Consider the following 11,701-nt stretch of genomic DNA (forward strand, 5'->3'; position numbering starts at 1 on the left):
GTGTAGGGTAAGCCTGGGAGTCTTCCGGGGTGACCATAACAAATCACCACACACTGGATGGGGGTGGGGAGAGGGGGCTTGAAACAACAAAGATTTAGTCTCTCACATTATGGAGGCCAGAAGTCAGTGTTAAAGGGCTACGCTCCCTCCTGCGACTCCAGGGAGGGTCCCTCCTGCCTGTTCCAGCTTCTGAGGACTCTAGCCTGTGGCCTCATCACCCCAGTCTCTGCCTCCATTGTCACATGGCCCTTTTCTCTGACTCTCCTCTGCACGTCTCTTATGAGGATACTTGTCATTGGATTTAGTGCCCACCCAGGTAATCCAGGATGATCTTGAGACACTTGATTATATCTGCCAGGATCCCTTTTCCATTCACAGATTCTGGGGGTTAGGACTTGGACATATCTAACTTGCTACTGTGGTTTTTGCTCATCTGTAGCAGACATGGCCAAACTGTTTTTCCAAAGTAGTCCTGCCGGCCACAGCTAAGCCTGTGGGCTCTCCAACAGCCCAGGGCTTTCTGCGGCTCTTTAAGTGGACATGTGTCCTCCCACGGGTCAGCCGTCGGGTACAGGGTCAGTGAGAGAAGGGCAGGTGACGGGGTGGTGCCCTCTGCAGAGAATTAGAAAGGAAAAACATGACAGACCCCAGAGCTGGCGTTCAGAAATAGTGTTGAAAACAATCTTTTGTGGGGCTAATGAAAGAATTACAATTACTGTCATTTTACTAATATGGATGCAAGTTTCAAACATGCCTGTTTTAATTCATCTTTTAATAAACATCACCATCTGTGGGAAGTCAATTTGGAGAATAACCAGTTCTGGACAAGCAAGGATGTGCCACCTGTGCTGCTTCAAGAGGAGGGTCCTGCCTGCACCCCTTTGCTGTCACTCCGGGCAGCGTGTGCGTCTAAGCCAGAGGGGACACAGTAACGAATGAAAAGGGGCTGGGGGCTGTGGAGAGGGAAAAACAGAACAATTCACCTTGTTTCTATCATTCTATGTAACCACCTGGAGTTATTAGGATTTCCATGTAAAACGGCAAAGTACAAACAGTAGTGCCTTCCTGAACCACCATGCTGTTGAATTTGAACATCTTTAGAATTGCAATGTTTTCTTCTCTCTTTAAATGGCTAGACTGCTTTAAAACTACAGAGCAAATCTAAACCATGTGATGTTTACGGGGCAGTGTTACAAGATCATTGCACGAGGAGCTGTGAAGGGGCTGGGAAAGTCACTGCTCGGTGGCCACAGGCCATCCTGCCTGGCGGAGGCGCTCGGGAGGAGACTCGGTGCTCGCCCTGCCTAGGAGCCCAGGTGATTGGGGATTAGGAGCTCTTGGGCTAAAGCCTGAGTCTCTCATTCCCAGACATATCCCCATACGGCATGGAGGCTGAGGGGATAACCTCAGGCTAATGGTGGGAAGAATGGAGCCGTAAGTGGGAGCTGGTGTAAGGCTGGTGGGTGGGGAGAGGCATTCCTGAGGAAGGCAAGTGCAGAAGAGAGAAGCGGGTGTGGAGGAGATACATAAGCATAGGGCCCTTCAGAACTGCAGGTAATCAGTGCCTTGACTACCTTTACCCCATCCTGCCACCAGTGGGCGCCCAGGCCCCACACCTCCCTCCAGGACCGCACCCCACTCTGCCCACGAGAATTGGAACTCTGAGGTTTCTCCAGCTTCTGCACTCATTGCAGATGACAGAGCCAGGCCTGGGATGGTGTAAGCACTGCTGGGCCCTGGCATACAGTAGGCACTCAATAAATACCCATTGGAGGAATGCATGAGTGAGCTGAGGGGCCAGGGAGGGAATCCAGAAGAGTGTGATTCCCACGGTCAGAGCCAGGGCTGAAAGGATTCCCACAGATGGGAAAGTAAGGCCAGGAGAGCGGAGCAGTCTGGCCTCAGGCCCATCCGGCTCTGAGACCTGCACATTGTGTGCCCCTTGCCCACTGCCAGTATCCATGCTACCGGGCAAAACACAGAAGAGCAGATCGTCCCAAAATGAGAGTGTGGATCACTCCATCCAGAATGGGGAGGCGGAAGACGGCGCCCCCACCCAGAGTGGGAGGGTTTGCTGAGCCACTCCACTCCCACACACCCTCATTCTCACATGACTGTTGCCTGCGCTCTTGCTCCAGAAGAATAAACAAAGAGAATCTATCTGTGCCAACGCAGGGAGATGAGGATAGCCTGAGGGCGGGGCTCTGACTGCTTCCTTTGCTGGGGAGGCCTGAGGTGAATGTGTGGCCTCCAAGGAGGCATGGGACCTATAAAAGCCATGTCTACCCTATACTCACCCCCCCCCCCTCATATATTCCCTGTCCTCACCTCCCACAAAGTGTCAGACATTCTGAGGGGAGGAGGGGAATGGACCAGGTGGAGGGGATGTGGTTTGAGAGATCACATGTGTGCACGCTGTGAGAGCACAGGTGTGGATCCGACTACCAGTGCATCCTCACATTTCTGTGGCCGAGTGTGCCCTTGTTTTAAAAAAACTGCTTGTAAAAATTAAGTAGAAATATAAAAGGGGTGAACAGCAGCGTGGATTGCAAGAAACCCTTGTAGAATTACTGAGGCTGTTAAAATTATCTTTGAATAGTCATGGGGTTATAAAGTAAACCATAGGGAATATAGTTAATAATATTATAACTATGTATAATGGTAATTGGGTACTGAAAATATCAAAGGGAGCACTAACCACTAAGCTGTACACCTGAAATCAATACAAAACTGAAAGAGAAAAGATGGTCTCTGAGCCTCCTGGGAGTCAGCACAAAGGGGGAAATGAGGGTGTTACTGTGCCTAGTTAGGCATGTTTTCTAGCGAGTATGTCTGTTTGTGGCACTGTCTCTGAATACATTTTGGTGTATGGGTAAGTGGCAGCAAGAAGAGAGAGCACAGTTTCAGGGAGTTAAACAGTGATGAGCTTCCTGGTGGCCAAGGCAAGCGGGGAAACTGTCTTTACAATGTCTCCTTAGGCATGTCTTCCTATGGGTACTGCTTGCTTGTGAAAGTGTGTCTAAGCAAGTGAGTGTTTGGCAAGGGGAATACAAGGAGACACAAAGTTTTTGAGTAAAAGGTAGCTATGAGTTTCCTGGCAGTCAGGAAACTCATAGAGATAAGAAATCAGAGTTAAAGAAGCAATTCAGTGTGTTCTCATCAGCGCCTGCCTACAGTGCAAGTGGATCTGACTGACTGTACACAAAGGTGTATAAGTGTGTATGAGGGAGAGGTACAGAGCTGTGGTGGGAGACAGTTCTGAGATCCTTGGAAGCCAGGCAAGAGAGGAAAGAGGTTGAGTTTGAGCCTGGTCAGGCACGTCTTTCTTGCTGTGTGTGGTGCGGCCTTGTCTGGGGGCTCAGACAGGGCAGTGCCTGGCAGCCAGGCGTACACGGCTGTCCTCGGCGGGGCTCCAGGGCCGGGCGTAGCCAGCATGGGGCAGCAGCAGCCGGTCCTGAGTGCCATCGGGGCTGACAAGGCGCTGGGCGGCCAGCAGGTACTCTCGATGGAGGGCCATTGGTGGGCAGGGGCAGCGGCCAGGGGCCCACACATACTCGAGGGACTGCAGCGGCGAGCGGTTCTTGTAGACAAGCTGCACACGCACCTCATAGCGGGTCTCCTGGGCCTGGCGGAGGTGGCCCAGCACTCGAGCCCGGAACACTGTGGGCAGGGTGGTGCTGAGGCCAATTGGATGGTCCAATCTGGACACCCATTCATGCACCCCGTTGCCATATGAGGAAACATGGGGTCAGGTAGGACATGGGGGGCCCCTAGGGACTGTGCAGAGGGTACTAGGGTCAAGATCAGGTCAGGATCAATGAGGATTTAGAGGTCAAATTAGAGCAAAGGGCCAAATCAAGAAGTCAAATTAGGGCCAGAAGGGGTCAAGTTGGAGTTGGATCAAGAGTAAAGTCAAAGCAGGGTCAGATGTCAACAGGAAAGTAGCCAAGTTTAGGTCAATTAGGGGCCAGGTGAGGGTTGGGGGAAAGGGTCTCTCACCAAAGTCACTGCCGCAATAGTGGAGCAGCCGGTGGGCACGACCACGGGTGTCGGGGCAGGGTGGGCAGGGATCTGTGAGATAGTGCAGTTAGGGCACGGGCCCCACCTCCCTGCTTGCCCCCACAGTGGCTATTCCCTGCTCACCTGGAGTGGGGTTTGGGGTCCGTGTGGGGAAAGCAGCCCGGGCTTCCTGGGACTCAAGGGACTGGGGCTCCACCTCCAGAGGCCGCGGCTGCCTCAGGGACCAGCCCAGGGCCTGGGCCTGCTCCTGGAAGGGGCCATAGCGCTCCCTGGGGAGCCAGAACTCGAACTCAATGCCGGGATTGGGCTCCTGCAGGAGGACCTAGGGAGAAGGCCACACACCAAGGAGCCGAAATCAGAACTGATGGCCCAGCCTCCACCCTCTGGCCTTTCTCCTCTGGTTCTCTATCACACCCTGGCCCGTCTGACTCTCTAATCCGATCTCCCCCTCTGACTCTGATCCTAGCTTCCCCTGTCTCACTCTCCATCCTGACTCCTCTACCCCGTGCCCAGCCTCCCCCAGGTCCTTTAATTCCTGCCGCCGCCACCACGTGCCCAGCCGCCCCCTGGAGGCCCGGCACGCACCTGCAGGACCAAGTCCTGGGACGTGGGTCCGGCCGCGCGCAGCGTCTCCTCTGGCCCTGCAGCGCGGGTGTAGACCACGCGGGTGCCCGCCGCCTCGTACGTCCCGGACGGGCTGATCTCCCCGTTGCCGTTGAGCACGTAGCGCCCGTCGCCCCCAATCAGCGCTGCAAGGGAAGGGTCAGCCTAGGCTCCCGGGAACCCGACCCTGCGTGCCCCTCCTCCGGCCGCAGTCTCCCGGCTTCGCCGAGGCGGCCAGGAGGGCGCCTCCCCCCTCGGGACCTCTGAGGTACCCAGGTGGTTGCGGCTCCGGTGGGCGGCGTAGACGTGCCTGGCGCCCTCGGGGATCAGAGTCACGTTCCAGTATCCCGCGAAGGCTCCTGGGAGGGAGGGAGGAGGTTGTTGCGGTGCGGGGGGCGGGTTTTTTGAGGGATGCTTTGAGGATTCAGTGACATACTGAGGCTAAGGAGGTTAGCCTTGGTACTAGTAGCCCCAAAACGGCCCGTCAACGTTTGGAGCTCAGATTAGGTATTATCGCTTAAATGAAGCATCGAAAGAGTGAGAACCACATCTGTCTAGGACGGGCGGGACGGGCTGACAGTGGCCAATCAGAATGAGGAACGGTAGGGGGCGGTGCCGCAGACTGCCCAATCAGCACGGGAATCACTCCCGTGCCTGCGGCTTCTTAAAGGGCCTGCTCGGGGAGAGCGGGGAGGGCGGGGCGAGAGGTCACCGGTGTCACGGAACACGCGCTGCACGAAGAGGCACGAGTCGTTGGTGCCGCCGCAGCGACCGCAGTGGTCCTCGCGGGCGTCCGAGCCCATCAAACCGTCACAGCCGGCGTTCTAAAGGGATGGGGGGGGGACACTTGTCATAGAGAGGCCCCTGTCCCAGCCGGGTCCTTGGCCTGGGATGGGGGGGCGGAATCTGAGAACTAGGAGGCGGGGCCTAGAGACGAGGGTGGGGTCCTGAAATAAAAGAGATGGGACCTGGGGATAAAAGGGTGGGCCCAGGAGGGACCTGGGTGAGGCCTAAGGAGAGGTGGGAGGCCTGTGGGAAAGGGAGGGGTAATGGAACGAAAGGAATGGGGGCTTAGCGGGTCTTGAGAGCGAAGGGCGGACTCTGGAGGGAAGCTTGGAGTGGAGTTTATGGAGAGGCGTGGCCCGGTGGGAGGGGCGGGGCTAGGAGAAGGCGGGACCTAAAACTAAATGAATTCGGCCTGGGGTGGGGTGGGGTGGGGTGGGGTGGGCTGGGCTGGGCGGGTCTTGGCAGTCCTTACCAGGCAGCGGCCAGCCACGCAGAGTCCCTGGCTACCCCAGCTGCAGGGAGTACCGTCCAGGACGCGGCCAAAGCTGTGGTAGAAGGCATGTCCCACGGCCAGGCAGTTGAGGTCGCACTGGTTGGGCGCTGGGGTGGAAGGACAGAGTGGACCAGGGGTCTTCTATCCCAGTTACAGCACCTTCCCTTCCTGCTAGCCTCCCAGAGAGAGCCATCCCCTTAGGCAGATGGGGCCCAGAGACTCAGCCAAAACCGCACATGGAGGTTGAAGCAGAGCCAGGACTGGGCTTAAGCATTTTGCCTCCAGCTTTCTGACTCTCCTAGGCAAATATCCTGCGCCTGCATGCATGCATGCATGCATTCATTCCACAAATACTCAAATAACCATTTCCAGACATGATTCTAGGCTCAGCGTTGAGCAGAGCTGCACCCAGCAGGTGCCCAATAAAAAAGTGTTTGTCCAGCCGAAACTGGTTTGGCTCAGTGGATAGAGCGTCAGCCTGGGGACTGAAGGGTCCCAGGTTCGATTCCAGTCAAGGGCATGTACATTGGTTGCGAGCACATCCCCAGTAGGGGGTGTGCAGGAGGCAGCTGTTCTATGTTTCTCTCTCATAGATGTTTCTAACTCTCTATCCCTCTCCCTTTCTCCCTGTAAAAAATCAATAAAATATATATATTTTTAAAAAGTGTTTGTCCAATGCTGACTGGGTCCCACGTAGCATGTGTCTTACCCCCCCCCAGGACTCAGTTTCCCCTTCTGCTTGGCAGCAGGGCACAATGAGCAATCCAATCACTCCAGCTCATAGCTCTGATTCCTGCTCCTCCCATCTCCCTCAGCTTGGCTGACCCAGCCTGGAACAGAGCCCAGCTGGCCCTGGTGGGCTAATTCTTAGGGCAAAGGTGGGGGAAAAAACACACAAAAACACGATGAGGTTTACAAATGGAACTTTCTTCATTCTAGGCTTTTCTTACCTGTGTCTGCCCTCACGTGGCATCTGAAGCTGCCTATCTCCCTTAAACTTGGAGGCATGCTGCCCCCAGCACGCAGTTATATAACTCACTATTTTCAGCTAAACACTGGCAACATTTTCTGCTACCAAGATAAGTCTGAGAACTGCTGGCCTCTGGATTCTCCCTGAGTAAATCCTCAGTCTGGTGTTCAGCCCCGTGCAGAATAGACCTGGCCTCCCCCTGCCTCTGCTTTACACCTCACACATGCTCTTTCCCCTTCCCTTCACCAACTCCTACATATCCTTCAAAGCCCAAGTGCTAATGCCTTACAACCCTCCAAGTCCCCCTTCCTTCTTAGCAGCCCCTTCTCCCTGCCAGCTCTGAGTTGTTTCCTCTGGACCAACAGGAGGGCAGGCTACTCACCACCATAGAAGGGCACCCACTGGTAAGTCTTCTGTGGGCCCAGGACAGGGTGGCCATTGTAGAGGGCACACTGGAGGTCTCGGAAGGGCACGGCTCCTGGGGGACAGTCCTGGGGACAGAGATGGGTGGTTCAGAGGTTGGGACAGACCCAGGGGAGTCCAGAAAAGCTGGCAGGGTGGCAAACACATTTGGGGGCATGAGTGGGGAAGCAGCAGGGCTTCCGGGCAGGCTCGAAGGTCTGGGAGTTGGACAGAACTTACTGGCAACCGGCAGAGGCGGTACTCGTGGGAGTCCCCCCAGCACAACTCTTCACTGGGGAGCCTATGAGGAGCAGGGTGGCCAGAGTGTGGTCAGGTTTCCCAGCAACCTCCCTCCCGGAGCCCGCCTGCTCCCCCCTCACCCTCCCACCCCAACCCTACCCACATTCCAGGTGCATTCGTAGGATTAAAAGGCACAGCATGTGTGGGCAGGTCAAGGGTGTGGCGAGGGGCTGGGCCTGGCTGGCAGGTGGGAAGGGTCAGGAACCCCCTGGCACCCGCTCAGCCGAGCCGGCCTCGTGCTCACTGCTCACCGGATGCAGCGCCGGCTTCGCACGGAGAGCCCCTGCCCACAGGAGCTGGAGCAGTGGCTCCAGGAGCCCCATGGTGTCCACTCTCCTGGACCCTACTTGGAGAGAGAAGCATGGTCAGCATGGAGGGGAGGCTGGCAGCCGCCACATGGCTACCGGATCTCCATGCCCAATGCCCTCTGGGCTCATGGCCCCCCTTACCTGAGCACTGCCCCCCAAACCACAGTTCAGGAGGGTCCATAGCAGGAGCAGGAGGTTCCAGAGGGGGTGGGGTCTGGGGAAGCAGAGAGAGTCTTTGCAGGGGAGGTGTGAGCAGGCCAGGGGCTGAACCCCAGCTCTGCCCTGACTGTGTGATTTGGGGCAGTAACTTAATCTCTCTGACCCTCCCCTTCTTACATCTGAAAAACGTATTCATAATACAGCCCCCCTCACAGGAAAATTTTGAGGGGTCCTTCAGATCAGGTAAGAAGAACGGGAGGCACAGAGTCTGGAATGCAGATGGAGAGTTCAAAGTACTATTGTTAATTATTATTATTATTATTATTGGTTGTTTATTGTCGTATGATGCACACAGTAGGTGCTTAATCAGTGTCTGATGACAGAACAAATCATTCCAGGATAAGTGCACAAGAATCTCCAGGGTCAGGGCTCCTCACCGCTCTATCTACCATCATTGCTTCTACCTTCCCGTGCGGCCAGGGGCCAGCCACTCCGCTTCCCCAGGTCTCAGTTTCCCCATCTGTGCACTGGGAACCAGCTGGGGTCAGTCCGGGACGCTGAGAGCTTGCAGAGGGAGCAGGCCCTGGGGCTGGGTCAGGGACCAGGTCCCTTCAGGGCTCCACTCGATCCCAAACCCGGGGCAGCGGGTGTCCCCCTGTGGGGAGGGCAGAAAGGAATAGCCTGGCCCTGGGCCAGCCAGCACCTCAGGGCCTCAGGAGCCGAAGGTGCGGGAGGGAGCAGGGTGGTCTGGGAAGGGAAAAGGGCCCCTGATGAGGATGATGCAGAAAATAGGGAGTCCGCTGGGGTGGGGGGACTGGGCTGGCAACTCTGCCTCCCCAGGTCTCAATTTCCCCATCTGTCAGGAGAAATAGAAAGCCGTTGCCATCCACAGCCTCCGCGTGACCATGGCATTGGCAGAGGAAGGAAGAGGGAAGTGGCCACCTGGTGAGCAGAGCCAGGGAGCCCAGCGGGCAGCGGTGCCCAAAGAACACTCAGGACAGACGGGAGTCCTGCGCCCCGCGCTCCTGGGCGCTGGGTGGGCGAAGGCTGGACCTCATGGGACCTATGGCCCCTTGTGAGCCTCATTTTCCCTGGGTCTCAGGCCCTCCTGGCTATGACATTGGGGCACGAAGGGTCTGGTGCTGAGGTGGCCCCAGAGCCATGTCTGCCTGTGGCATCTGAGCCCCTTTCTGAACCCAGGGCCCTGGCTGGCCCAGGAAGCAGGAAGTTTGGGGGGGGGGGGGGGGGAACAAAGATAGGAGAGGGGTGTTGGTCTTCCGAACCCCTCCCTGACTCAGCACTGAGGTGAGGATCCAGGCGATGGAAAGTAAGGAGCCCCCTCCCCAAAGAGCAGGAGGACACTGACACCCAGTTTTGGCTGAACTCCTGACTGAGGGTGTGATCTCAGGGCAAGCCACGCCTCTGGGCCTCAGTTTCCCCAGGAAGAAGTGGGATGAGCTTTCTCCCACCCTGCGGATGGGTGCCTCACCGTCCTCTTTCTCCCCCTCCCCCCCATCCTCCACGAGACCCAGGAGGCACCGGCCCTGATAGCGGGGTGCAGAGGGGAGGAGGAGGGTGTAGGAAGAGGGGCTTACCGGCGACGGAGAGCGCTGGCTGTGCGTCCCGGCTCTCCCGGCCGCTCCAGGATGAGCGGAAGCGGCGGGGCCCTCGGAGGGGAGCGGGGGGACCCCAGGGCGGCCACTTCCACCCGGCCTCCCGGGGCGCGCCCAGCCCGGGGTCCGGAGGGGCGGCGGCCCCGCGCGCCCTCCCGAGGCCGCGGAGCGCTGCCGCGCGGGTCTGCGGCGGAGGACTGCCCCGCGCGGGCCCGGGCTCCCCAGAACTCCGGTCTGGTGTCTGAGAGTCCATGTCCCGGTGACCTTGGGAAGCCCAGGGCGGGAGCGCCGCGAGGATCCTGGCCGTCCTCACCCCGACCCCGGGGCTGCTATTCCGGGCGCCGCGCTCAGGGCCGGGGAATGTGCGCACCGAGGTCGCCCTGCCCGGTTCCTCGAGCCCGGGCCCCTGCCTCCGCTCCCCCGACGCACGGATCGCGTCCCCGCGACGGCTCCGGCCCCGCTCCCCGGCCCGTCCTCCAAGGTCAGCCCGCTCGGGAGCCCGCCCGCTGGCGCTCCGATCCCGGGGCTCCCGCCGCGCGTCCGGGCCACCCCGAGTGCAGGGCCCCGCGCGCCGAGGAGTAGCTCAGCGCCAGGGGTTGGGCGCGAGGGGCGGAGAGCCCACTCCCGGCGGCGCATTTCCGGGCGCTGCTGTCACCGGAGGACGAACCCCACCCCGCCTCCCGCCTCCCCGCCGGGCCCCCGCACTGTGAGCCGTGGCTTCGGAGCCAGACCCGGGTCCAGAGTTCCCGATTCTGCGTGGCCGTGCCCTCACCCTCTCCGACCTCAACTTTCCCATTCGGGCAAGCGGGGCACCGCGACCCCTTCAGCTGGAATCCAGCTCTTTGCGCGGATCGGGGTTATTCTGGGGCTCCACCACCGCACCCTCTCCAGGGAGCCGCCTGCCCCCGCCCACAGGCGTCCTCCGCCCGCCCCTCCCCCGGCTCCTCACTGTCACCCACGTGACGGGTAGGTCGAGGAAATGGGGCGCCAAGGGGGCCATGGGGGGACTGCTCCTCTGCCCCCAGGCTCCAGCTGGACTCAGCTTGAGGGTCTTCTCTTCCTGAAAGCCCACCGTGGGCCTCCCAGCCCTGACCACAGGGAGAGAGGGGTTGCATGTCCACACTCCAGCCTGAAGCAGCTCAAAACAGAGCCACCCAATGCCATGTAGTCCTTCGACATTTATTGAGAACCTACTATGTGCCAACACACTGGTGAACCACCCAGCCAGTCAGGCTAGTGAGGGAGGCAGCCCCTGGGTAGGTATCACGTTACCTTGAGATCAGGTGCTCTGAGGACACAGCCCAGGTCCACTGCAGATGTGGGGGGGCGTCAGGAAGGCCCTCGTTGAGGAGGTGAACGCCACAGAAGGGGGTGGGGGGAAGGGCAGCCCAGGCAGAGGGCACATCCAGTGCAAAGGCCTGGAGTCTGGACTACGAGAATAAAGTTGGGAGGTGGAGTGGGTGGGGCAAGTGGCCTGAGTGGGGGAAGGGATGAGGTCAGAGGCAGGAAAGGAGCTCTGGGAGGTGGGAGAGCGGTCTAGCTTTGGAAAATCTACCCCTGGCTGCCATGGGGGGGAAGGGGTGGGCAGGAAAGTGGTGAGAGGCAGCAGTGGTTGTTCTGGGCAGGGGCTGAGCCAGGGTGTCGTGGGGGTGAGAGCAGGGTGGCTCCCAGCTGTTTGGGAGTGGAGTCTGCAAGAGTTGCTGATGGATCCCATGGGGAAGGTTTGACACTTGGCCTGAGTGGCTAGTGAGGGCGGTGGCCATGTACTGAGGGGGGAGAGCGAGTCCAGTGGTCACTTCTGAATGGCTCTGCAGTGAGATGCCTGTGAGTCACCAGGAAGAGGCTGGGAATCCAGGGGTCATGTTGTTGGGAGGAGGTGAACAAGTGGGTGTCCTCAGCACATGAGGATGTTTAGTGTCATGGATGAGGTCACAGGACAGGAAGGGGCAGGGGGTGGAGAACAGGTGGGTGTGGGGTCCCAGAGGTCACACAGGGCTTCTGGGAGAAAAAAGGTACAGCTTTTGTGGGCAAAATGAAGATGTGGACC

General features: G+C 58.6%; 1 protein-coding gene across 8 annotated transcripts; it reads right to left on the minus strand.

The window, feature by feature from the left end:
* Window positions 1–755: 755 nt before the first annotated feature.
* ADAMTSL5 (ADAMTS like 5) lies at window positions 756–11,096 on the minus strand. Of its 8 annotated transcripts, none has more exons than XM_036425108.2 (12): window positions 10,437–10,540; window positions 8,024–8,096; window positions 7,826–7,917; window positions 7,515–7,575; window positions 7,255–7,363; window positions 5,882–6,009; window positions 5,336–5,447; window positions 4,896–4,982; window positions 4,606–4,769; window positions 4,144–4,342; window positions 4,000–4,071; window positions 3,201–3,660 (listed from the first exon to the last, which is right to left on the minus strand). In XM_036425108.2, the coding sequence occupies exons 1-12, from the start codon at window positions 10,448–10,450 to the stop codon at window positions 3,359–3,361; spliced, it is 1,413 nt and encodes a 470-aa protein (XP_036281001.1). In that variant the 5' UTR covers window positions 10,451–10,540; the 3' UTR covers window positions 3,201–3,358. The 8 variants fall into 8 exon arrangements, with proteins under 8 accessions (XP_045432228.1, XP_036281001.1, XP_036281007.1 ...); XM_036425114.1 differs by lacking the exon at window positions 10,437–10,540 and adding an exon at window positions 8,506–8,576; XM_036425109.2 differs by lacking the exons at window positions 7,515–7,575; window positions 10,437–10,540 and adding an exon at window positions 10,927–11,096 and having other exon boundaries at window positions 7,826–7,920.
* Window positions 11,097–11,701: the final 605 nt, after the last annotated feature.

The sequence above is a fragment of the Pipistrellus kuhlii genome, unplaced genomic scaffold, assembly GCF_014108245.1.
Source record: "Pipistrellus kuhlii isolate mPipKuh1 unplaced genomic scaffold, mPipKuh1.p scaffold_m20_p_8, whole genome shotgun sequence".
Lineage (NCBI taxonomy): Eukaryota > Metazoa > Chordata > Mammalia > Chiroptera > Vespertilionidae > Pipistrellus > Pipistrellus kuhlii.